Source organism: Mixophyes fleayi, chromosome 6 (genome assembly GCF_038048845.1).
Source record: "Mixophyes fleayi isolate aMixFle1 chromosome 6, aMixFle1.hap1, whole genome shotgun sequence".
NCBI classification, from domain to species: Eukaryota; Metazoa; Chordata; class Amphibia; order Anura; family Limnodynastidae; genus Mixophyes; species Mixophyes fleayi.
The window spans coordinates 206,072,354-206,099,757 of record NC_134407.1 but is presented as its reverse complement, the minus strand read 5'-3'; the positions used below and the strand labels follow the sequence as shown (position 1 = coordinate 206,099,757).

Sequence of the window (27,404 nt, the reverse complement as noted above, 5' to 3'; positions counted from 1 at the left end):
TCCATTGTCTAGCAACGGGACGCGAGACACTGCGCATGCGTGCGCAGCGCCCATAACCCGGAAGGACGTCCCGTAGGCAACGGGACGCGAGTGTGCCACAGGAGAAGGCAACCGTCTCCGTCGCCTATGAGGGGTGCAGAGGCGGCGCCTGACACCTGTTAGGATGTGATTATGTAGACTCCAATGCACTGCCAGAGTATTGTGATTCTTATTCTTGCTTCAGAAGTTGTATCCTCTGAGTATGCTATGTTTCCTATAATTGCGGCATAATTAGACATGGATGCATCCCCAGATGCGCACTTTAGGACGTAGTTCTCTTGAGGGTACTGGAGGGCTACTATGTGCAAAGATGATCAGCACTATCTAGCCACTTGTGATTGTGATTGGCTGACTGCATATTGAACCCTCCAGCTGATGGTACTTAAATCAATAGCATTGCGGCTATATTATATAAAGTCACAGCTGTTTATTCCTATTACTTAATTGACAATTCCATTTGATCTATTCCAGGAAAGAAGATTTTAATTTGATTTTTAAAGGGGAACACAATGGGGACCTGATTCATGTTTGGATGTACGTCAATTTGCGTGCCGTATTATTTCTGAAATAGTTCTGAGCATGTTCAGAAACAGACATTACGTTAGTGAACTGCTTGTAATTTTGAACACAAATTACACTTACGACTACGGCTGAAAGGCAGAACAGGGCAGGGAAGGGACGGATTAACGTAGGCAATGTACAGCAAGTGCGTTCTGACGTATATGCAGATGATTCAAGCCATGGTGATCTCATAAGTAAGCTTGGTTTCACCCGGCTCATTTGCAACCACTAACGGTGTAAATATCGACTGACAGTGATGACAGACATAGTCTTTGATTTAAAAACGTATGTGGGCCACTAGCGAGCACAGAACATGTGTACACAAGTAAGACAGACTATAAAAACGTATTGTACAGTATGCTTCGTGGTCATCTTTAGATATGTAATGTAAAAAAAAATGATTTCTATAATTGATTATACTGTTAAGAGTTGTTCTTTTATTTTATATTACAAACATTTTTTTTATGTATTCTGAAGTGACCTTTTATTGAAGTATACCCATGTGCAGGTCTCCCCATATAAGCATAGAACCCCCTTATCGCCACTCAGACATCATCATGTTCCCAAATAGAACTCCCCTCTCACTCCCCCAGCATGCTCTCACAGTTGTGGGACTACACATCTTGGCATACCAGCATACTGGCCAACAGGTGGAATAATACTGCACTATACTCATAGAATGTTATATACCAATTCTCAGTCATGTTACTGTCCTGATTTGAGGAGCTTGGAATGTAAAAACAGCATGCGCTGCACTGTAAAGTATACCCACTGGCAGCAGTGAATGGGCTGCATGTGGCTTCCCCTTCACGAGTAGAGCAACGTGAAGTGGGACAATTGAGACTGTAGATTTTGCTGCTCTCTCTTACTTCTTGTTCCAGCTTTGACCATATACTGCTGCTGGTGTGTTAAACTCAGTTGCTACTTTGCAGGATCCTGGAATGTTGAGGCTTTGTTTGGGAAATAATTAGGTTCTATTCACCTCTTGAGAAGCCAAGCAATGAATGAACACATTAGACCCCCTTCCCCAGACATTAAAATAAAAGAACATAGTTTTCCAGAACCCGGCATTATTACGCGAGTCCGGACATTCACTATTACACACGATATTGAAGTTATTGAAGTCACTCACGCTATAGATTTTATAAGGACAAGATCAGTGCTGATAAGTAGTAAATGTACAGTCAGGTCCATAAATATTGGGACATTAACACAATTCTCATATTTTGGACTTTATACACCACCACAATGGATTTGAAATAAAACTAACAAGATGTGCTATAACTACAGACTTTCAGCTTTAATTTGAGGGTATTTACATCCAAATCAGGTGAACGGTGTAGGAATTACAACGGTTTCTATATGTGCCTCCCACTTTTTAAGGGACCAAAAGTAATGGGACAATCGACTCAAAACCTATTTCATGGATATGTGTGGGCTATTCCCTCATTATTTCATCATCAATTAAGCAGGTAAAAGGTCTGGAGTTGATTCTAGGTGTGACATTTGCATTTGGAACATGCTGTCGACTCTCAATATGAGATCTGAAGAGCTGTCACTATCAGTGAAGCAAGTGTCACGGGCACTAGGAGTCTTTACCCAGGGATCACCAGGTGGTAGGCTTACCAGAGCAATGTAGATGGTAATAGGGTACTCTGGTAGCAGGGTGATCACGGAACAGGCAATGGTAGATGATGAGATGCTCAGGAAAGTCTATGACTAGCAGCACTGGTAATATGGAGGTAATAATACACGAGGAACTGTATGGACAAGGGCATGTGAAGGTAGTCAGTGGTCTGCGATAGCAAGTTGTAACACTGCTATAGTGAGGAGGAATGTCCAACAGAAACGAGGAGGTGATGAGAGTCAGCGGTCTGCGGATAGCAAGTGGTACCGCTGTCTGAGTGAAGGAATGGAATCCAAGTGGAGGTATCCGGGTAGTCAGTGGTCTGCGATAGCAAGTTGTACCACTGCTATGTGAGAGGATACTGGAACAGGTGATACAGGAAACAGGGATCAGTGGTCTGCCTTCAGCAAGTTGTACCACTGAATATATATGTGAGGAGGTGTACGGGGAGAGACTGCAACACAGGATGTACACGGGCACCTTAAACACGATCCACAGTAATATGCACAATATATATAAATGACTGAACAGGTCTGCAAATATAGAAAGTCTCTTGAAGTAGTCCAGCACAAGATAACACAGTCAATGATGGCAATAGACTCAGCGGATAGCAGACTCCAGCGGAGAACCAACACAGTCCAGCAAGATATGCAATACACCAGCACAGTCAATGAGAAGTATGCATACCGTGGTTCAGAAGCAGGCAGTCAGATAGGAGTGCAGCGATACCTGAGCGGCAGGAGGCCGGCAGGATGAGAAGTCCCTGGATGGATGAGGCAGGGGTCTAGTAGGTGCAGCGCACAGGTAAGTAGACCAACAGGGACACGAATCCACAGGAATCAGTAGAACGTGGAATTGGACTCATGGAGGACCCAGGAGAATGGAGATGATCTAGCAGAGGAGTAGCTGATGAGATATGAATCCAATGCTGACAGGAGGGTAGAGACCAGCGGGACACAGGAAGGCGTGGAGAGCGGATCAGCAGTAGATGGACGATAGCGCTGACAGCAGCAGCAGGACTCTGCGGACACACGGAGGTAACCAGTAGCAACCAACAGGTGCCAATAGCGATGGAACACGGGAGAGCAGAGTAGACCAGGAGCTGTTGATCACGGAGAGTAGCGGATGGCAATAATAGCAGCAGTCTCGAGGAAACACGGGAGAGATGAGATGAGGCTGCCGTGCACAGGGGCAGCGGATAGGAATCAGCTAACAGTCACGATGATGAACACAGGCGAGTTGCAAGCTGGAGACTGTAGTGCACGGAGGCAGCGGATAGGAATCAGCTCACCGACTTGATGATGAACACAGGCGAGTTGCAAGCTGGAGACTGTAGTGCACGGAGGCAGCGGATAGGAATCAGCTCACAGACTTGATGATGAACACAGGCGAGTTGCAAGCTGGAGACTGTAGTGCACGGAGGCAGCGGATAGGAATCAGCTCACAGACTTGATGATGAACAGGTGAGTGGATGTGGAGTGAAGGCTGTAGTGCACGGAGGCAGCGGATAGGAATCAGCAAACAGTCACAATGGAATATGATAGCGTTGAAGTGGTATAGAAGACTGTAGTGCACGGAGGCAGCGGATAGGAATCAGCTAACAGTCACGATGATACAGTTGATGGTAGAAGTGGTATGGGAACCACAGTAGTAGAAGTGGATTGGAAACCACAGGAATCAGCAGTGCTGAATACACGAGGAGACACAGGAACACCTTCAGAGACTCATGGGGAATGAGACTCCAAGATCAGGCAACGTGGTGTTGACCACAGGTGCTTAATATAGGGAGTGTTGCCTGATCTGCCAATTGAGTTAAAGGGACATACACTGAAGTATAGGAAAGGGCTGCGCATGCGCAGACCCTCAGGATGGAGGACGGCCACGGTTCCTAAATGTCCGGGAAGAAGCACTCACAGTCCGGTGAGTGACAGTACCCCCCCTTTTAAAGGTGGGCACAGAACGCCTGGAACCGGGATTGTCCGGATTTTTGGAATAAAACTTCTTCAAAAGGGCAGGAGCATTAAGATCTTCAACTTTGATCCAAGAGCGCTCCTCAGGACCAAAGCCCTTCCAATGAACGAGGAAACGGAGGACTCCTCGCGAAATTTTTGCGTCTAGTACCTCAGTAATCTCGAAATCCTCCTCCTGATGAACTTGAACTGGCTGCGGAGCTGAGGGAGGATTTGAGAAACGGTTGATAATAAGAGGTTTGAGTAAAGACACATGGAAGGCATTAGAAATCCGAAGATTCTTAGGAAGAAGAAGTTTCACACATACTGGATTGATTACTTGAATGATCCTATATGGACCAATAAAACGAGGGGCGAATTTCATAGATGGGACCTTCAAACGAATGTTTTTAGTAGATAACCAGACACGATCTCCAATTTTTAGTGGTGGAATAGCCCGCCTCTTCTTATCTGCGAAAGATTTATATTTTGATAGATGTCTTCTTTAAACAGGTTTTGACCTGAGACCAGATATTTTTAAAGGTTTGACAAGCAGTCTCCACCGCAGGAACTTGGGTGGGCGGGAGGGCAGGAAATTCCGGAAAAGACGGATGGTGACCGTAGAGAACATCCTTATAAAAGTCTCAAGATCTTGATTGACACGTTCAGTTTGTCCGTTAGATTGCGGATGGTAAGAAGATGAGAGTGCTAATCGTATGCCCAAGGTTTTACAAAGGGCTCGCCAGAATCTGGAAACGAATTGTACTCCTCTATCTGACACAATCTCAGACGGACATCCATGGATGCGGAAGATCTCTTTAATGAAATGTTCAGCCAGGATAGACGAGGAAGGCAAACCAGACAGAGGGACGAAATGAGCCATCTTCGAAAATCTGTCCACCACCACCCAAATAGTGTTATGATTCTTACTAGGTGGTAAATCAGTAACGAAATCCATACTAATATGGGTCCACGGTTTGGACGGAATGGGTAGTGGTCGCAGCAACCCTGCTGGGGTTCTGCGGGAGGATTTGAACTGGGAACATAATTCACAGGAAGCAATGAACTCTTTGACGTCTCTCCTCATTGAAGGCCACCAGTAACTTCGAGAGAGAATCTCAAAGGTCTTGTGTTCACCGGCGTGTCCAGAAAAACGAGAGGCATGGAACCACGAAAGGATTTTCCTCCTTAGAGTAGGAGGCACGAGGGTCTTCCCAAATGGTAGCGTTCTGGTGGATGAAGCAGCCAGTGAGATACATTTGGGGTCTAGAATGGTATGGTTGGAAACCTCTTCTATATCAGAGGACGTCACAAAAGCTCTAGATAAAGCGTCAGCTTTTTTGTTCTTGGCAGCTGGTTTGAAGGTTATTATTAATTCAAAACGGGAAAAGAAAAGAGACCATCTTGCTTGACGAGGGTTCAAGCATTGGGCAGACTGAAGATATGACAAGTTCTTATGATCCGTGAAGATCGTCACCGGGTGGCGAGCTCCTTCCAATAAGTATCTCCATTCCTCTAATGCAGCTTTGATAGCCAGTAACTCCTTGTCCCCGATAGTATAATTCTTCTCTGCGGGCAGAAGACCCCGAGAATAGAAGGCACAAGGATGGAATTTTTGCTGTTCAGAGCGTTGGGAGAGAATGGCTCCCAAGCCCACATTAGAGGCATCTACTTCTAGAAAGAAGGGAAGTGTCACATCAGGCTGTCGAAGGATTGGAGCCGAAGAGAAGGACTCTTTGAGTGTTTGAAAGGCTTGAAGAGCCTCAGGCGACCATTGCTTAGGATTAGCCCCTTTCCGAGTCAGGGCCACAATAGGAGATGCAATGGAAGAAAAGTCTTGAATGAAGCGTCTATAGTAATTGGCAAAACCTAAAAAACGCTGGATAGCACGAAGAGTAGTTGGCTGGGGCCAATGTAGTACAGCATTCACCTTGTCTGGATCCATCTTCAGGCCAACTCCGGAAACTATATACCCCAAGAATGGAATCTGGGGCAATTCGAATGAACATTTTTCTAGTTTACAGAACAATGAATTTTTCCGTAGCCTGGAGAGGACTTCTGCCACATGTTGGTGGTGAGAAGGCAGGTCCTTGGAAAAGATCACTATGTCGTCCAGGTAGACGACGACACATACATATAATAAGTCCCGAAAGATCTCATTGATGAAACCTTGAAAAACAGCGGGGGCATTACACAGCCCGAAAGGCATTACCAGATATTCGTAATGCCCGTCTCTGGTGTTAAACGCTGTCTTCCATTCGTCACCGGAACGGATTCTGATTAAATTGTAGGCACCACGAAGATCCAACTTAGTAAAAATACGGGCTCCCTTGATGCGATCGAATAGCTCAGTGATCAGCGGAATGGGATACCGATTCTTGATAGTAATGGCATTGAGTCCACGAAAATCTATGCAAGGGCGTAATGATCCATCCTTCTTTTTGACGAAGAAGAACCCAGCTCCAGCGGGAGAGGTGGAAGGTCGAATAAACCCACGCTGGAGGTTCTCCTGTATGTACTCAGATGTAGCTTGAGTCTCAGGTAACGAGAGTGGATAGACCCGGCCCCTGGGGGGAGTCTTGCCAGGTAGAAGGTCGATCGGACAATCCCAAGAACGATGAGGAGGAAGACGTTCAGACTGAGCTTTATCAAACACATCAGTAAATGAAGCATATTGAGGAGGGAGTCCCGGTGAGGTAGATGAGATGAAAGATTGCTGTACTTTGAGAGGAATAACTTGGGAAAGGCAACGATGGTGACATTCAGGCCCCCAAGACGTGACTTGAGGGGTGCGCCAGTCAATCTGGGGAGAGTGACACTGAAGCCATGGAAGGCCTAAGACAATCGGACTTGTCGTAACAGGAAGGATTAAAAACGATATTTCTTCATGATGCAGGGCACCAATCTGAAGTGTTACTGGAGACGTACTCTGGGTGATGAGACCGTTGATGAGACGTGATCCATCTATAGCCGTCACAGTAATGGGTGTTTTTAAGGTGATCACTGGTAGAGACCATTGATTTACTAATGATTTGGAAATAAAATTTCCTGCTGCTCCGGAATCAATCAATGCCTGTGACTCAAAGGTTTTGGTAGCAAAGGAAATCGTAACATCAAAAGCGCAGACTTTAGATTTCATGGAAGATGGAGAGGACTCCAGGGACCCTAACTTCACCTCTCCAGAACTAGTTAGGGCCTGGCATTTCCCGATCTCTTAGGGCAAGAGCTGAGAATATGAGTGGAATCAGCACAATAGATACAGAGTCTATTCTTTACTCTTCGTTTTCTCTCCTCGGAAGATAATTTGGAACGTCCTATCTCCATGGGAATCACAGAGGGTGAAACTGGACGAAATTGAGGGTTAGAACGAAGAGATGCTTTAGCAGAAGTTGTTTTCTCAGCCTCTCTTTCACGAAATCTCATATCAACACGATGGCATAGAGAGATCAAATCTTCAAGTGACGAAGGAAGCTCTTGTGTAGTCAGTGCATCTTTAATTTTATCGGAGAGCCCCTGCCAGAAGGCGGCAACTAGGGCTTCAGTGTTCCACTGAAGTTCAGAGGCTAAGATCCTAAATTGAATGACGTACTGGCCTACTGTATGAGATCCTTGTCGCAGACGGAGGATGCTGGAAGCAGCGGAGGTCACACGACCTGGTTCATCGAACACACTTCGGAATGTAGAAATGAATTTGGCACTATCTTGTAATATTGGATCGTTTCTTTCCCACAGAGGGGAGGCCCAAGCCAGGGCTTGTCCTGAAAACAAAGAGATAAGATAGGCCACTTTGGAACGATGGGTAGAAAAATTTTGAGGTTGGAGCTCAAAATGGACTGAACATTGGTTAAGGAAACCCCTACAAGTTTTGGGGTCTCCATCGTACTTTGACGGAGTAGGCAGGTGAAGCGTGGAAGCTGTAGACACCTGGGATGGCACTGGGGAAACGGAGGAAAGCACAGGAGCCTCAGTAGTAGCTGTCACAGTCTGTCCAGATGTTCCTTGGGAGGTTAATGACTGATAACACTGAAGTAACAGCTGTTGGCGGGCATCCTGTTGTTCCACACGGCTGACCAGATGCTGCAGCATCTCTTTGGCGGTAGGTTCCGTATCTGGGTCTGTCATGGCCTGATCTTACTGTCACGGGCACTAGGAGTCTTTACCCAGGGATCACCAGGTGGTAGGCTTACCAGAGCAATGTAGATGGTAATAGGGTACTCTGGTAGCAGGGTGATCACGGAACAGGCAATGGTAGATGATGAGATGCTCAGGAAAGTCTATGACTAGCAGCACTGGTAATATGGAGGTAATAATACACGAGGAACTGTATGGACAAGGGCATGTGAAGGTAGTCAGTGGTCTGCGATAGCAAGTTGTAACACTGCTATAGTGAGGAGGAATGTCCAACAGAAACGAGGAGGTGATGAGAGTCAGCGGTCTGCGGATAGCAAGTGGTACCGCTGTCTGAGTGAAGGAATGGAATCCAAGTGGAGGTATCCGGGTAGTCAGTGGTCTGCGATAGCAAGTTGTACCACTGCTATGTGAGAGGATACTGGAACAGGTGATACAGGAAACAGGGATCAGTGGTCTGCCTTCAGCAAGTTGTACCACTGAATATATATGTGAGGAGGTGTACGGGGAGAGACTGCAACACAGGATGTACACGGGCACCTTAAACACGATCCACAGTAATATGCACAATATATATAAATGACTGAACAGGTCTGCAAATATAGAAAGTCTCTTGAAGTAGTCCAGCACAAGATAACACAGTCAATGATGGCAATAGACTCAGCGGATAGCAGACTCCAGCGGAGAACCAACACAGTCCAGCAAGATATGCAATACACCAGCACAGTCAATGAGAAGTATGCATACCGTGGTTCAGAAGCAGGCAGTCAGATAGGAGTGCAGCGATACCTGAGCGGCAGGAGGCCGGCAGGATGAGAAGTCCCTGGATGGATGAGGCAGGGGTCTAGTAGGTGCAGCGCACAGGTAAGTAGACCAACAGGGACACGAATCCACAGGAATCAGTAGAACGTGGAATTGGACTCATGGAGGACCCAGGAGAATGGAGATGATCTAGCAGAGGAGTAGCTGATGAGATACGAATCCAATGCTGACAGGAGGGTAGAGACCAGCGGGACACAGGAAGGCGTGGAGAGCGGATCAGCAGTAGATGGACGATAGCGCTGACAGCAGCAGCAGGACTCTGCGGACACACGGAGGTAACCAGTAGCAACCAACAGGTGCCAATAGCGATGGAACACGGGAGAGCAGAGTAGACCAGGAGCTGTTGATCACGGAGAGTAGCGGATGGCAATAATAGCAGCAGTCTCGAGGAAACACGGGAGAGATGAGATGAGGCTGCCGTGCACAGGGGCAGCGGATAGGAATCAGCTAACAGTCACGATGATGAACACAGGCGAGTTGCAAGCTGGAGACTGTAGTGCACGGAGGCAGCGGATAGGAATCAGCTCACCGACTTGATGATGAACACAGGCGAGTTGCAAGCTGGAGACTGTAGTGCACGGAGGCAGCGGATAGGAATCAGCTCACAGACTTGATGATGAACACAGGCGAGTTGCAAGCTGGAGACTGTAGTGCACGGAGGCAGCGGATAGGAATCAGCTCACAGACTTGATGATGAACAGGTGAGTGGATGTGGAGTGAAGGCTGTAGTGCACGGAGGCAGCGGATAGGAATCAGCAAACAGTCACAATGGAATATGATAGCGTTGAAGTGGTATAGAAGACTGTAGTGCACGGAGGCAGCGGATAGGAATCAGCTAACAGTCACGATGATACAGTTGATGGTAGAAGTGGTATGGGAACCACAGTAGTAGAAGTGGATTGGAAACCACAGGAATCAGCAGCGCTGAATACACGAGGAGACACAGGAACACCTTCAGAGACTCATGGGGAATGAGACTCCAAGATCAGGCAACGTGGTGTTGACCACAGGTGCTTAATATAGGGAGTGTTGCCTGATCTGCCAATTGAGTTAAAGGGACATACACTGAAGTATAGGAAAGGGCTGCGCATGCGCAGACCCTCAGGATGGAGGACGGCCACGGTTCCTAAATGTCCGGGAAGAAGCACTCACAGTCCGGTGAGTGACAGCAAGCCATCATTAGGCTGAAAAATCAAAACAAATCCATCAGAGAGATAGCAAAAACATTAGGTGTGGCCAAATCAACTGTTTGGAACATTCTTAAAAAGAAAGAACTCACCGGAGAGCTCAGCAACACCAAAAGACCCGGAAGACCACGGAAAACAACTGCGGTGGATGACAAAAGAATTTCTTCCCTGGTAAAGAAAAACCCCTTCACAACAGTTGGCCAAATCAAGAACACTCTCCAGGAGGTAGGTGTATATGTGTCAAAGTCAACAATCAAGAGAAGACTTCACAAGAGTGAATATAGAGGGTTCACCACAAGATGTAAACCATTTGTGAGCCACAAAAACAGGAAGACCAGATTAGAGTTTGCCAAACAACATCTAGAAAAGCAATTACAGTTCTGGAACAACATCCTATGGACAGATGAGACAAAGATCAACTTATACCAGAGTGATGGGAAGAGAAGAGTATGGAGAAGGAAAGGAACTGCTCATGATCCAAAACATACCACCTCATCAGTGAAGCATGGTGGTGGTAGTGTCATGGCGTGGGCGTGTATGGCTGCCAATGGAACTGGTTCCCTTGTATTTATTGAAGATTTGATTGCTGACAAAAGCAGCAGGATGAATTCTGAAGTGTTTCGATCAATATTATCTGCTCATATTCAGTCAAATGCTTCAGAACTCATTGGACGGCGCTTCACAGTGCAGATGGACAATGACCCGAAGCATACTGCAAAAGCAACCAAAGAGTTTTTTAAGGCTAACAAGTGGAATGTTATGCAATGGCCCAGTCAATCACCTGACCTGAATCCGATTGAGCATGCATTTCACTTGATGAAGACAAAACTGAAGGGAAAATGCCCCAAGAACAAGCAGGAACTGAAGACATTTGCAGTAGAGGCCTGGCAGAGCATCGCCAGGGATGAAACCCAGCGTCTGGTGATGTCTATGCGTTCCAGACTTCAGGCTGTAATTGACTGCAAAGGATTTGCAACAAAGTATTAAAAAGTGAAAGTTTGATGTAGGATTGTTTAGTTTGTCCCATTACTTTTGGTCCCTTAAAAAGTGGGAGGCACATATAGAAACCGTTGTAATTCCTACACTGGTCACCTGATTTGGATGTAAATTCCCCCAAATTAAAGCTGAAAGTCTGCAGTTAAAGCACATCTTGTTTGTTTCATTTCAAATCCGTTGTGGTGGTGTATAGAGCCCAAAATATGAGAATTGTGTCGATGTCCCAATATTTATGGACCTGACTGTATATGCATTGGACCCATACCTTGGATTTCTATTCAATTTAGGATTAATAGTATTATGATTGGCATATTGTAATGCTTTGGGACTTTTTCTTCTGGTACTTATCAATTGACTAACCAAGATAGTCTTAGGAAGTGTTGGAGACTTCACATTGTAAGAACCTGTAAGGGATGTTTCAGCAGTGACATCTGTATAGAGAATAGCTTTAGGATACATATTTCTGATAGATGTCGATTGTTTGATACAGAGACTTCAAAGTGAGTCTTTCATTATTTCATACTGTGACAACCCTGTTAGTAGCATATCTCATACTTGCCAACTCTCCCGGAAAGTCCGGGAGACTCCCGAAATTCGGGTCAGTCTCCCGGGCTCCCGGGGGAGCTGGCATTTCTCCTGGATCCAAGATTTCACCGAGAATCACGCCATTTTGGAGGGAGGGGGCGAGGCGAGGCCAATCGCGTCATTTTGGCCCTGCCCCCCGCGACGTACAGTACGTTTTTGCGCGGGAAGGGGGGGGGGCAAAATGACGCGATTGGCCATGCCCCGCCCTCTCCCGCCCTCCAGTCACGCCCCCAACTCCCGGAAGCAAGTTTCCGGGAGTTGGCAAGTATGGCATATCTATGATCATGCAATAATGTGTATAATTTATTGATGGAACATGTTAATCTTAAAAGTTCCGGCTGGAACATTTATTGTACATTCATGTGAATATGTGAATGTATAAACAGCGGAACCATTTGATTTAAAAGTACACATCATTGTTATTTGAAATAACCACTGGAGCGCCGGGAAAATATATTTATTTAATTTAGGCTTGGGTGGTAGGGATACCACCACTTCCCAAAGGCAGATCCACTAGATCACATAACACCATTAATAATTAAGGGACGGCGCTGGGATTTACGTGCAAGAACATTGAAACAACAGCACCCACCTTTAATAATTATGTCTCCATTAAATGAATAGCATTTCATTTAATAAATAGTTATCTATCCCCCCTAACCAGCCCTGATATTAAATTGATAGCATAGACCTATTTCCCCACCCAACATGAAATTAACAACATTATCATTTAATAAAGAGGTTTCCTTTTCCCCAACCAGGGGGGGGGGGGGAGTGAATAATAGGTCGCAATAAAAAGAGATAACTTGATTATTTGGTGAAGACAAAAATACTTTTCCACAAAAATAATGCAAACACAATGCAAGTATTTTTATTTGTGACAAATGATTTTCATAGTGACACACAGACATTGTGAATCTATAAGATAAGTTACAACAATAATTGTGCTCCGATTTATGTGGTCTTAAAGCAGTGTCTCTCAGCCTTTTCCAGCTGAGGCCCAAGTGTGTTGCTGTGAAAATATGAGACAATTTAGAATATGCAGTGTCCAGAAATTGTTTCATAAAAGGAAAGAATTCATTAATACACCGAGTATTCTGCCATCATGTAATGTAGATAGCTGTGCCTTGAGCAACAAGAAACAGAAAATGATATACATTTAAAACACAATTGACATACGTGGTATAACTCACAGCTAGTGCACATTACATATTAATATTGTAGGCAAAGCCATGATGTTACAATAAAACATGTTCACGTCAGTTAAAATATCTATGATAAATGTTATATCACATACACTAACGAGCCTTGGCAGAATACTGTAATGTCTGATTCTGTGGGAATCAGCTCTAAACTTCAGTTTAATCTTTGTCTTAGATACATGTCACATCATTCTATAGTATATACAGTATCTATGCCTTATGTCTATCTCTTTAATATATATGTAAATAAATATATATATATATATATATATATATATATATATATCTATATCTATATCTACTATATAAATGCCTAGTGGCGTGTGTGAAAAAACAAAACAAGCTGCAGCGGCACCTGCTGGGCAGAGTTATACACTGACCTATATATTTCTTGAAGGAGAAGTGACAGTTGGGAGTGGTTGGTGGTTGCCGGGGGTGACAGTGGGGAGTTTTTAACACCTTAAGTAGCTTGATGAAGGATGTGGCGATGAAGATGAAGGATGAGGTGATGGAGAAAAATGATGAGTTGGTGACATGTGGACAAAACCACGTTAAAAAAGGGCGCTTGCGTCGGGACGTAATGCTCTTCCCCTGAGGAGGCCTGGGCTATGGCCCAAATGCATGACAAGAACCTTTTTAACACCTTAAGAAGCTTGATTTGACTAGAATGCATGAGTATCATGCACGGGTTAACTTGTATCTATATATATATATATACACACACACAAGCACACACATATTTGACATCTAGATAAACATGGTTCAAGGTTCTGTATCTTAGCATTTTATCTCGGAGAGGCTTTTATGAGCTTTATAGTTCTATTCACAGTAAACAGTTTATTTAGAGGGATAGAGTAGGCAAACACATTTTTACATTTCAAATGCAGGCACCTTGTCTACAAATCTTAAAAACTTTTGCTTAAAAAATATTTTTTAGTAGAATAATTAAGACAATATGGCTTAAAAGGACTGAATTTATTCTGTCAGTTAATATAATATGATGCTAATTCTATACACTTTCTACACTGCTTCAATGTTTGACAATAATTTCCTGCATTTTTAACATACTTCACTATTATAAAATGACCCTAACCTGAAACTTTAGACTAGTTTTATAAATAAAGAGTAAGTCATAAATCACCAACTTTCCATAATTTTCTTTACTCTATTTATTTATAGAACAGTCTCCACTATGATGCTATTAATCACTAGTGGAGATATGTCACTTGCTGACTCTTACCCACGCCTTACTCCCCCACACGTAGAACGCAGCATGAAGGGGCTCAGTGAAGGTGGCAGTGAAGGTGTGTAAGTGTCTGATTGGGTCACACAGCTGATAAAATGACAACTGCCCGGCCTCGTAGTCCAGACAAATTCTGAATTTCTGACAGGAAACGTTATGAGGTAACTGGACTTCTTTATACTTATGTCTCGCTGTGAGCTCATAATAAAACTTTTTCAAACACCAGGACTTGTTATTGTCTCCTATGGCAGATTGGGGGCCTTCTCTATAAACACTGGGGTAAGTCATTCCTACCTTCCAGCCCCCTGATCTACTCGTCAGAATTTCCCAGTTATGTCGTCCAGAGGAGAAACTCCTGGTACTTAAAACCTGATAACTCTCAAATCTCTCTGGTGTTTCTGGACGATTCTGGACTATTTGTGATAAGGACACACATTTCATGTCCTCTGATATATCTACATTATTTGCAGCCGTGTTTACATCCAATAGTAGGTCTAAAGCGTCCTGCTTATGGTACACTCCTTTTACAGCAGCTATAATATCAAATAAGCCTCTGTGTATTGTCTCTGAAATGCAAACCTCATCCAGATTAGTGACATCGTGGAGCTTTATATCACCGCCTATCTCTGTGTCCTCATTATCTTTCTCCTCAGTAACACAGAACCCTTCTCTGTCTGATTCCTGTTCTTGTAAGACAGTCACTGGATCAGTCACGTTACACATCTCCTCAATGTGATAAATCTTCCTGGACAACTCGTCCTTCTTTACTGCCAGCTCCTGGATCAGATCAGAGAGTGGAAGTAAAAGTTGATCTTCCTGCTTGGAGATCTCACTCTGGACTCTCTTCTCTAGGTCTTCCAGTTGTCTCCTGATGTCTCTAAACAGGGCAGTTACCCTCTCTCTCTCACCAGCTGCTTTTTGTTGTACTTCACTCCTGCGCTCCTGCAGATCCTGGACTCTTTTCTCAGTCTGATCTCTCTTTGAACTCAGTTTCTGAAGAACGTTTTTCAGTTTAGTTTTCTTTTTCTCATATGCTTCATTCAGCTGGGCCACCTGATGTCCTCTGTGTTGTCCAGCCAGACAGCAAGTTATACAGATCTGGGTATCATCATCCATGCAATAATACTGAAGTAACTTATTGTGCACAGAACATTTTCTGAACTTAAAGGTAATAGTATGTTCATATAAGACATGTTTTTCTGACTTGCTGTGTGCCCTCACGTGATCAGAACACAGAGAAGCTTCACACATCAGACAGGATTTAACAGCAGGTACAGGAGAGTGAATACAATAAGTGCAGAATATCCCAGTATCCTCCTGCTCTGGCTCAGTAGACAGATATCGCTCTGCTATGTTACAGAGAGTTATGTTTCGGCATAGTGCAGGACGCTCGTAAAACTGTACTCTGCAGTCAGGACAGGTATAAGCTCCAGACCTCTCCTGTGTGTCCAGCACTCCATCAACACAGACCCGGCAGAAGTTGTGTCCACATCTCAGTGTTACAGGATCTTTGTAAATGCTCAGACAGATGGAGCAGCTCAGCTCCCATCTCAGATCAGCAGCAGCCATCGCTCACTAGGACAGTAGGAGAGAGAAACGAAACTGAAATAGTTTTCCTTATTCCAGAAGAGGTGTGTTCCAAACTGTTAACTTTATAACTCATGGTTAACTCTGTGTGTTCTGGTCTACAGCAGCTGATAGGTATAAAATAATTTCCAAACAGTACTGGTCAAGTTTACAGGGTCTTGCCATTCTCACAGGGGAGTATTGCCCATAGGATTTACCAGGAGTTTTCCTTGCCTACATGATATTATTGAGCTGCATTTGGCCTTTTTATTGACTTTTCCCCCTAGTTATATATTTTTACCCTAGATGGGATGGGCAGGGCAAGGAACACATGGCCTTGGTCTATCACGGCCAACTTTGGTCATTAGGGGCTGACACTTGCGTCGGTGTCCTTTCTGGTGACTGGGCCCTCTCCAGGTACCAGCATTTTACAGTATGTGCCACATGCATTAGCTCTCTGCCCTGACTGACATGGGGCTGATCTGTTCCACCCCTATTATCTCTTCAACATCCTTGCACGTGGGTTCAAATCCCCCCTGGTTCTTAATCTCTCTGCTATAAGACCACTGACGCCCCATGGAACCTGCCCAGAGAGGAAGGTAGACAGAGTATAACTAAGTGGCTGACTCTTATGAGGTAAGTGGAGTGACTGTAAGTGGAGGGAAAGAGTGAGTGGGCAGAATGAAGATATAGTGGATTGACAAGAATGAGGATATAGGGAGCTGATGGGACAAGGGGATATAGGAAAGTAATAAGGCATATCATCATCTATTTATTTATATAGCACCACTAATTCCGCAGCGCTGTACAGAGAACTCATTAAGAAGAAAAAAGAAGTGTAAAACTAGGTCTTCACATGGTCCAATCCTTATGATTGTTATATGTGGGGCATAACCTTCTTCATAAGGCCTGAGCACTTATTGAATTAGCTGTCCCTGTACCATTGTCACGACCTGCATTCTGCAGCGACTTTGTTGGATCTGTTGTGTATATTATATCCTCGCTTGTAGTACCACTGCCCACCAAAGGGGCCACTGTGCTACTTGGACTATTTTTCCCTGACTCATTATCATTGGGAGTTGTTTCACCTGCTTCTGGCCTATATAAACCTGCATGCGCCAAAAAGCCTTTGCCAGATCATCAGGTCACTCTAGTTGAGCATTTTCAAGTGCTCTGTTCCTGTCAGCATTTCCAAGTGCTCTGTTCCTGTCAGCATTTCCAAGTGCTCTGTTCCTGTCAGCATTAGCAAGTGCTCTGTTCCTGTCAGCATTAGCAAGTGCTCTGTTTCTGTCAGCATTACCAAGTGCTCTGTTTCTGTCAGCATTACCAAGTGCTCTGTTTCTGTCAGCATTACCAAGTGCTCTGTTTCTGTCAGCATTACCAAGTGCTCTGTTTCTGTCAGCATTACCAAGTTCTCTGTTCCTGTCAGCATTACCAAGTTCTCTGTTCCTGTCAGCATCTCCAAGTGCTCTGTTCCTGTCAGCATTTCCAAGTGCTCTGTTTCCTGTCAGCATTTCCAAGTGCTCTGTTTCCTGTCAGCATTTCCAAGTGCTCTGTTTCCTGTCAGCATTTCCAAGTGCTCTGTTTCCTGTCAGCATTACCAAGTGCTCTGTTTCTGTCAGCATTACCAAGTGCTCTGTTTCTGTCAGCATTACCAAGTGCTCTGTTTCTGTCAGCATTACCAAGTGCTCTGTTCCTGTCAGCATAACCAAGTGCTGTGAGTTCAGGTCTGTCATCAGTACTGGACTTCCTTTGTGTGACTTACCTGTGGTTGCTGTACATTGCTCTTCCAAGATCTGCTATAGTTTCTCTCAGGTACCTCCGCTGGAACTCTCTTATTACCCGTTCTCTGCAGCTGCATTCTGTGTTCCCTCTTCGGCTTCACTGCCTGGACTTCAGCGCTTCACGATTGAAACTCCAGCCTCATTAGGAACTCTACACCTGCTGCGCTGAATTGCCATCTAACGGATCAGTTAAGTCTTTCATTATTATTGTTTCTACTGAACTATCGCTGTATCACTAACCACCTGCAGTGGCTCTGAGTCACCATTTAAAGGATGAGCTAAAGCCTTCAACATTGTTGTTCCTATTGAACTGTCACTGTATCAGTAATTCATCTGTTGTTGTCCTGAGTTACCATCTAATGGATCAGCTAAGTCTTCAACATTGTTGTTCCAATTGAACTGTCGATGTGCCAGTAATTCATCTGCTGTTGCCCTGAGTTACCATCTAATGGATCAGCTAAGTCTTCAACATTGTTGTTCCTATTGAACTGTCGCTGTGCCAGTAATTCATCTGCTGTTGCCCTGAGTTACCATCTAATGGATCAGCTAAGTCTTCAAAATTGTTGTTCCAATTGAACTGTCGCTGTGCCAGTAATTCATCTGCTGTTGCTCTGAGTTACCATATAACGGATCAGCTAGTTCTTCATCTACTGAACTGCCGCTGTACCAGTGTTATCTGTGTTTTCTTAATAAACCACTTCTATCACTTAACCTCTCCGTGGTCTTACCTTTGGGGATCCGGACGGTGATCCTGACAACCATCTTTTACCTAATCCGGGGTCCTTTCGTTACATATTGTGTTTAGTATTTTGTTGAATCTTTGAATTCCAGCCATCTGCTCCAAATTGCTCAAACATCTTCAAATTGCCTACACTCACCTCACATGTTTCCTCTCTGCAAACAACCTATTGGATCCTCCCCAATCAGGCTTTCACTGTCAACACTCCACAGAGACTACGCTCACCAAGGTTGTCAATTATCTGATAACAGCTAAAACTAAAGGTGATTACACTCCTAATTCTCCTGGATCTCTCTGCTGCATTTGACACTATTGACCACTCTCATACAGACGCTACAATCCCTACGTCTTCAAGACACTGTCCTATCCTGGTTCTCATCCTACCTATCTAACTGCTCTTTCAGTGTTAATTTCCACTCCGCTTCCTTTATCAGTTGGAGTAGCACAAGGCTCAGTCTTAGGTCCTCTGTGTTAATGGAACCAGACTTTGTCACCTATAAAGATCCCTTCTGATTTGGTCAGCGCTGGAGAATTGATCAGTCACACAGGAGTCTGTCAAACCAACTCTGTTTATTGAGGCTTTACACAAAGAATATTGCATGCACAACTTATCTTTATGCTTACGTTGTGTAATAGTTAGCACATTTCTTGTAATGATTAATGCACTCAAGAATGCATTGAATGTTCCTATGCATATGATAAAGAGGAATTGAGGAATGGATGTTAGTAAGACCTGTGTTGTCACATTTCTTTTTTGTTTACTATGTACTTGAAACATCTCTGCAAATATTCTGCTCATGACCACCCATCTTATCTTGCCTTGTAGCCTGTAGTATGGACACCCTGTTATCTCTGTCTTACAGTTCTCATGGAGAAGAACTTGCCATTCTAATCACAATTACTGCAACTGTGCACTTCTGCTTGTAAGCTATTCTAACTAATTTCATTCTGATACCAAATATTTCTATACAAGTTACATTACTTAAAGGCCTCATTAATTATTTCACATTTGCTATTCTCTATCTACACTACTTCTCTTGGAAAATTAATAAGCTCTTTTGGATTTTAGTATCGTCTCTATGCGGCTGATACACAAATTTATCTATCCTCTTATCCTATCCTGATCTCTCACCTTCTGTGTTGTCTCATATTACTGACTGTCTTTCTGCCAGTTCATCTTGGATGTCTTCTCGCCAACTCAAACTCAGTCTTTCAAAAGCAGAATTAATAATATTCCCACAATAGAAGCATCCTGCCTGACATTTCTATTTCTGTTGACAACATGACCATAAATCCCACCCCGAAGATCGCTGCCTAGGTGTAATCCTTCTTTCGCAACTATTCTTTGTTCCACACATGAACTCTATATTTAGATCATGCTCCATACAGCTAAAAAAACATTTCCAGAATACGTACATATCTCACACAAGACACTACAAAAACTTTAATTCATGCTCTCATCTCCCACATAGACTATTGTAATTCCCTCCTTACGGGTTGTCAGGCGCCATCCTCTAGTGTTCTTCTGTGGAACAGGGACTGTCATCTGGCAGTTTCGGCGTCCTATCGCTAGGCAACAGGTGTGTAGCGTCCTCGGTCGTCCGTGCGACATCGGTGGTAATGTACCCCGTTGCTAGGCAAAGGGACACTCTTGGGCGTTGACGGTCAGCATGTCTGACCGCCCACTTCCTCCAGCCTCTATTTAAACTCTGCTCTGGCACCATTAGGGTGCCAGAGTATCAGGTTCCCTGTCTCCAGCATTATTTGTATGTCCCTGCTCCTGTTTGGTTTGACCTGGCTTCCTTTGACTACTTTTCTCGATTGTGCTAGTTTTTGCCTTCTGTTGTGACCCCGGCTTGTCAATCATTCTCCTGGATTGCGCTATTTGCCTTATTGTTGTGACCTCGGCCTGTCTGACTTCTCTGTGAATATGCCTTCGGTTCCATCTCCTCCTGATTGGTTTAACCCGGACCGTCCTGACTGTTCAATATATCGCTACACTGGTAACTGTCTTGGAGGATCGTGACCTGCGTACTTTTTGCAGCTAAGCCCAAACCTCCTTGCGGGGCTCCCTGTTGAACACCAGGGGTACGTTAGACTCCGCACATCCTAGTTCAGTGGCGTAAATACCAGTTAGTGGTTTTCAGTACATCCTGAGTCTACAGAGCCTTCTGAGCTTGACACTGGTCTTCCCAAAATTAGACTCGAGCCCCTACAATCTATTTTGCACGCAGCGGCTAGATTGAGTTTCCTTGCAAATCATTTTTTGTCTGCTGAGTCACTCTGTCAGTCTCTACATTGGTTTCCCGTTTTTCAACGAATCCAATATAAAATTCTTCTACTAACATACAAGGCCATCAACAAAACGGCACCAACATACATCTCCTCACTTGTCTCAAAATATCTCCTAACTCGACACCTCCGTTCTGCACAAGATCTGCGTCTCTCTTACACTCTCATCACTTCCTCCCATTCTCAGTTACAGGACTTTTTTTTGGGCTGCACCCACTTTTTGGAATGCACTCTCTCACTCCACAAGACTTTCCTCTAGTCTGCAAACCTTCAACCGTTCTCTGAAAACCCACCTCTTCAGACAAGCTTATAATATTCCTTTACCGCCCTCTTAATTTCACTAGGTTACACTATTGCCACCTTCTACACAGTTAACACAAGACAACAAACCTCTGACCAACAAAGTTGTGTGACTGAGCATACAGCCCACTAAATACTTTGTAACCTTTGCATTCTAGCTGGACAAATATTCAATACAATGTAGCAATTACCCTTGTTATTAAACTATTGTCCCATATATTGTAAGCTTCCAAACAGGGCCCTCTTATCTCACTGTATGTATGTATTACCCAGTCGTGTTTTATTACTGTTTGTTCCCAATTGTAAAGCGCTACAGAATCTGCTGGCGCTGTATAAATAAACGATGATGATGAGGTTTATAGTGAGCTCCGGGCCAAAAGTAACCAGAATGGTGAAAGATAAAGCTGTTACTGAAACTGTCTGCCATCCCACCTCTGCAATTCACTGTCCAGTTGGTTAAGTAGCCTTTCTACTAAAAGCCTGGGGAGCCCCTTCATCCCTATCACAATTGTGACAAGACCTTGAGAATGACCTTCAAGAGCACCAGTCCTTCCTGCTTCCAGAAGCCTTCAGTATGTGCCGCTTGCATCTTCATTTACCTACTACAAAACTACTTGGCCTCTCGATGACCCAGAATGCAATCCATCTGACGCCTCAGACCTTCAACAGTCCAGTGACAATTATTGTGACTTTTCCACTCTTTGTAGCCCACTGGAAAAGCCACCTCCCAGCCTGCCTTCATTACCTGTTGAGCCAGCAGTTGACCCTGCCAATTCAGTATGTGGTCCACCAAACCTCCTAGCCTCCTGCTGCTTGGTCGCCGCATCTACAACCTTTACAACATATTAAAAATTCATCTAGTGGTGTATATTGTGACCACCCCAGTAGATGGGCAGTTCTGGGCCCATAGAAGAGCCATGGACAGGTTTACAACGATAGACACAGAAATTTAGTCCACAGTCTCTGCCTATATTGTTGCAGAAGCTTAGCGGAGAGGATCCACTATTCTTGTGACATTTACAGCTGAATTGTATCCATCGAACGGAGGAACATCTCTACAGGGGGTCTTATACCACTAGCCACGAGGTCGGACTATCAGTGTGGTGTCTGTGGAAATACCAATTGGTCTATCATCCCCGAGGGATTTCCCACAGCTGCATGCTAGTTCCAGCCTCTTCAATCAGCGGCCGACTTCTTTCATTTTCACGCTGTCAGTTCACGGCTTCATCCATCTCAACACTGGACCCCTTGAGGGAAACCTTATAGCCGTTTGTTAGTATTAACTTCAACATTCAGCGTGTATTATATTTGTTCTCACGTCCTCTACCAGCTTGCCTCAAACCTTATTGGCACTATCGTTTTATATGAGGAGTTAACCATTAGCCGATATATCGGTAAACACTTCCTGATCCCTCAATACCAATCAGGATTTATTCACTGCAATTTGGATCTTCTGCCTCTTTTTATTACAACAATCTGTGAGTAGCCTGCTACATGTGAGCACAGCACTTATATCATTTATCTGCAGACTTTTTGCTCAGCAATTTTTCAATCCTCTTTTTTATTATTGAGATTCATATTGTGTACACTCATATATTTTATTTGTCTAATCATTGACTAATACGGGACATATATATTTTTTATTATTTTTTTGTTTTTATGGTGCATCATTTATATTTAATATATTATGTACTCCGGAGTTTGATGTGTTTATATTGTTTATTTAATAATGAATGTGGTTTTAATTAACTTTTTTTCTATGAGAATGCGACATAGTATAATTATTTATATGCTTTAATACTTTTTCTAGCGCAGACACATTTTTTTTTTTTACTCCAAACCCTGCCCACAAAGTAAGGCTTTGAAACGCTTGAATATTAATTAACAAGCAACCACAAGCAAAACAGAAATGAATAGTTCTTATCTTTCAAACAGGACCTCAACATGCCAGTATCAAGTCAAGCAGAAACTAAGCTTAAGATACCAGTAGCAAGCTACAGGATTGGTAAAAGAAAATGCCACTCATTGACAACTGTCCCAATTCTGGTGGCACAGCCCTGAAAAAACTGTCCTATTTAGACAACATTTGTAGGGTTATTCATGAGGTTTGTACCACTTCACACTAATCTGCTCTTGAAGGGGAGCCATGTGTACCTAACTGGTCCCCGCAACATTGCTGATGTGTTTGGAGGGAGGCATATCACTGCCTAAAGGAATAACCATGCCACTTGCATATTGGCTATGCCCATAACATTATTGTGGCTGACACACACTTTGTTCCACCTCTTGATGATTTCACCATGCCCACTAACAATATATCTCCACCTACAGCATGAGGCCACTTTCAAAACAATTTCCTGGGCCACTTTAAGTCCCCAATCAGCCTCCGCATTCTCACAGATTTTAACTACATTAAATCTTACTGTGATTCCTGCAAGTCCATAAATGCAAAACCTTCTCTACTTGCAACACCAGTCATGTGAGATTAAGGGGTAAATTTATCAACCTGCGGGAATGAAAAAGTGCAGATGTTGCCTATAGCAACCTATCAGATTCTAGTTATCTTTTATTGTTTACATGGAAATGACAGCTAGAATCTGATTGGTTGCTATCGGCAACATCTCCACTTTTTCAAACCCACAACTTGATAAATTTACCTCTAAGAGTTTATTAATCGTACAAATTGTTTTTTGTTTTGTTTTTTTCAAAATTGTATTGATCTTCAGACATGCACATAATAAAAAAAAAAAAATGTATATGATCATAAGAGACATACATGTATTCAAAATTTGAGACCAACAACAGAAGAGGCAATGTGAATCAATTTCTCATACTTCAACTGGTATAGGAAGTCTCTATTTGTAGGAGACAGCAACAGGCATGGACAGATGGCCGGATTAAGGGGGGGGCACGTGCCCCGGGCCCCCCTCTCTCCGGGGGTTCCCCGCCGCCCGCATCACCTCACCTCTCAGTTGCTGTCAGATCTCTAAATCTTTCCAGTAGTACATCTGCTGTACTGTCAAAAATGTCCGAATTGGAGCTTCTGCGCATGATGCCCAGGAGGAGCTGCTGCACAAGAAAGTGAGCAGGTGTGTCGTCATTTCCACTGGGCACATATTTATACTGTTAAAAACAAATAAATCATATATAAATAAATATCAAGAAGACCCTTCATAGCATAGCATTTTTATTGCTTGATTAAATATGTCACCTATAGCAGTGAGAATATATATATTTCTTGCTGCTACATTTTACATATTTAATCAAGCAATCAGGTAATAATCATGCCATGAAGGGTCTTCTTAAATATGTATATGCATATGTTTATTTTTTTTATGAGCTATATCTCAATAAATATACATTGAGCATTAATATTAGACTGGAAGAGCCAATGCCAGAGTGGCAGATTATATTTCATTATTAAAGCAATCACGTAAGCCAGCCACTTATATTAAAGCTTGAATGAGACATATATATATATATATATATAAAGTGTCAAGTTAGTATAAACATGTTGTGATATCCAGTCACGCAAATAGCGCAGATGTGCTGCATAACTATAATGAACCACATTGGGAAAATATATACCCCCATTAGATGTAGGTTGCTGACGTTTAATAAAAGGAATACGGGGGTGTTTTTCTTCCAGATAAATGGAATACGGAAAAGGTAATTCAAAAGGTGTACGTCCGCAATTGTGAGAAATAGAGGTAATGTTTGTAACGGATATAACAATTTTGGGAAGGACACCATCTTCAGCATGTTCGCCCTACCTAAATATGAGACTTTAAGATGTTCCCACCCCTTTATCTCCATCCGTATATTATCGATGTCTCGACCTATATTGAGTTTATATAATGTGGCTAAGTTGCAAGTAAGTAAAACCACCAAATAAAATATGAATTTCGATTCCCATTGTAAAGAAATAATGGTCGCCCATCCTGGCTTGCACCTGTCAGTCCCCAGGGGTAGATTTGTCGATTTATCGAAGTTGACTCCAAAACCAGAGGCCAATCCAAATTCCTTAATTCTCCCTAACAGGCGAGTCAAAGCGGTCTCCGGGTTTGACAGATATAATAAAATATTATCTGTCAAAGTGGTAATTTTAATGCTCTCATCCCCAATTTGGATACCTTGCATAACTGGCCATTTTTGGATAACCCTCAACATTGGGTCCAATGACAAATTAATTAGTAAAGGGGAGTTCTGGTTCCCTGTGCATTTCTATAGGATCCCCCAATAACGTATTAATTAGTAGAGAAGTTGGCGGCTTATTATAAAAGTATCGTATCATAGCTATGAAGTCCCGCCCAAACCCACGCCTCTCCAAGACGCCATACATGAAAGGCCACGGGACGGTGTTAAAGGCCTTTCGAGCATCCAGACTAACCAGTACGTTGTTAATGTTCGCTGTTCCACGAGAAGCTGCCGTAGCTGAAAGTATGCCCCTGACCGAATGTCTACCATGGACAAAACCAAGCTGATGGTCCATTAATAAAGAAGGTAAAATATATTGGTAGAAGGTAAATATGCCATAATTTTTGATAAAATCTTGAAATCTAGATTCAGCAGAGTAATGGGGCAGTATGATGATGGCAATACTGGATCAGCCAATGGTTTCAGGATGAGAGTTGTATAAGCCTGTTTGAACGTGGGATACAAAGGGTGTGACCGGTGAATAGTTCGGTATAAGCCCAGTAAAATGGGTGTAACATCTAATTTCAACAATGTATAATATTCCCCCAAAAACCCATCCAGGCCTGGTGGTTTATGAAGTCTAAGAGTCGATATCACTGTAGAAACCTCTTGTGGAGTTATATCTGCATCTAAACAGTTCCTTTAAGAGTCGGAGAGAGGAGGCAATTCTGCCTCTGTTAGTAATCAATCAAGAAGAATATAATCTGGGGGAGTAGCAAAATCTAGATCTTTATAATAATCAGAGAAGACCTCTGCTATATCTTTCGATATTCGGAGTAATGGGGCGCCAGTGTTTGCCTTGATTGCCACTGTCATTCCCGCATTTGGATATCTTAGACATGTGGGCCATCAGTTTTCCAGTCTTATTTCCCCACCTGTAATATTTATTTCTAGTATAATCAAGTTTAGATTGAGCTTGGATAGAGATGAATCCGTCTAACGCTTGCTTTGCCTGTTTGTATTGGGTCAAGGATGTATCCGTTAGATCAGAGGCATACGTATCAAAGCATTCACGCAAATGTGGGGCTAAGCAGTTATACTGTGCTGCAGTTTCTTTTCACCTACTTGCTGTGTAGGCCATAATATTTCCTCTCATTACCGCCTTCCATGTTTCCCAGAATAGCACCGGATCATCTAGATGTTCAATATTATTGTCAACATAGTCTAATAGACTCATGCAACTTGCTATCAAAATTGATAGACGGATTAAGGAGAGGAAAGCCGAAAAGGAAACATTGTCCCAATGGATCAGGAAAAGAGCAGGCATGGAGGTTGGTCTAGGTCTGCAGATAATATCTTCCAAAAATACACTTCTAGTTCCTGGTGTGATTTCTTTGGGTGTACGATCCACCTCCGTCTCTGCCTCTTTGGACAGTGGTGCTGCTGTGAACTTTTTGGATGCCGAGGTTTTCAGCTCCTTAGGAATTCTTCCTGTGAGGATTGATCCGTCCGCCATTGTCCGTGGTCTGGACGGAGGCCGTTTGCAAGGTGGTAAGATCTTATTCTGAACACCCTCTCTGTAGCTCACCTTGAAATCCCTGCATACCGAATTATTATCCTTCTATGTGATCAGTTGTGTTGGGTACATTTTTCTGAGTACCACAACCCTGACAACGACAATACCTACAAAGAAACACCGATGTTAAAAAAAGATACTACATCAATATAAACAGATTTACCTACAAAGTGACGCTGCAGATTTCCGGTGGATGATGCTGACTGTGGCTAATTGATTGTGCAATTGATTTGGTTCCTGACTCCAAGCTGTCCAAAGGTAGGTTGTTTTCTCTCTCGGTATCTGAAATCCAGGCCATGGAAAATTATGTAAAGGAGAATCTCCAAAAATACTTTATCAGGCCTTCTAAATCTCCGTTAGGAGCCAGGTTTTTCATTGTGTCCAAGAAGGATGGGAGTTTACGTCCCTGCATAGATTTTCGGGGATTAAATAAGATTACCATTAAAAACACCTGCCCGCTTCCGCTTATATCAGTTCTGTTTAATCAGCTTCCGGGTGCCACAGTATTCACCAAGATCGACCTACGCGGGAAATATAACCTTGTACGCATCAGAGAGGGCGACAAATGGAAGACTGCTTTTAACACCCAGTTGGGCCATTATGAGTATCTAGTGATGCCATTGGGGCTGTGTAATGCCCCCGCGGTTTTCCAGGATCTAATCAATGATGTA

At 43.4% G+C, this 27,404-nt stretch overlaps 2 protein-coding genes across 2 annotated transcripts in view; both read right to left on the bottom strand.

Annotated features, from left to right (window-relative positions):
• LOC142160567 (E3 ubiquitin/ISG15 ligase TRIM25-like) overlaps nucleotides 1-27,404 on the bottom strand; it is a 76,688-nt gene that overhangs the window by 8,977 nt on the left and 40,307 nt on the right. The gene's annotated exons all lie outside the window — the stretch shown is intronic.
• Nucleotides 13,805-15,921, bottom strand: LOC142160566 (E3 ubiquitin/ISG15 ligase TRIM25-like). Its single transcript, XM_075215427.1, has one exon. It carries the CDS (start codon nucleotides 15,906-15,908, stop codon nucleotides 14,319-14,321), a length of 1,590 nt encoding a protein of 529 aa, XP_075071528.1. The 5' UTR covers nucleotides 15,909-15,921; the 3' UTR covers nucleotides 13,805-14,318.

Excerpts from the sequence above, each read along its gene's own strand:
- LOC142160566 (XM_075215427.1), bottom strand. The coding sequence starts at position 15,908 with ATGGCTGCTGCTGATCTGAGATGGGAGCTGAGCTGCTCCATCTGTCTG.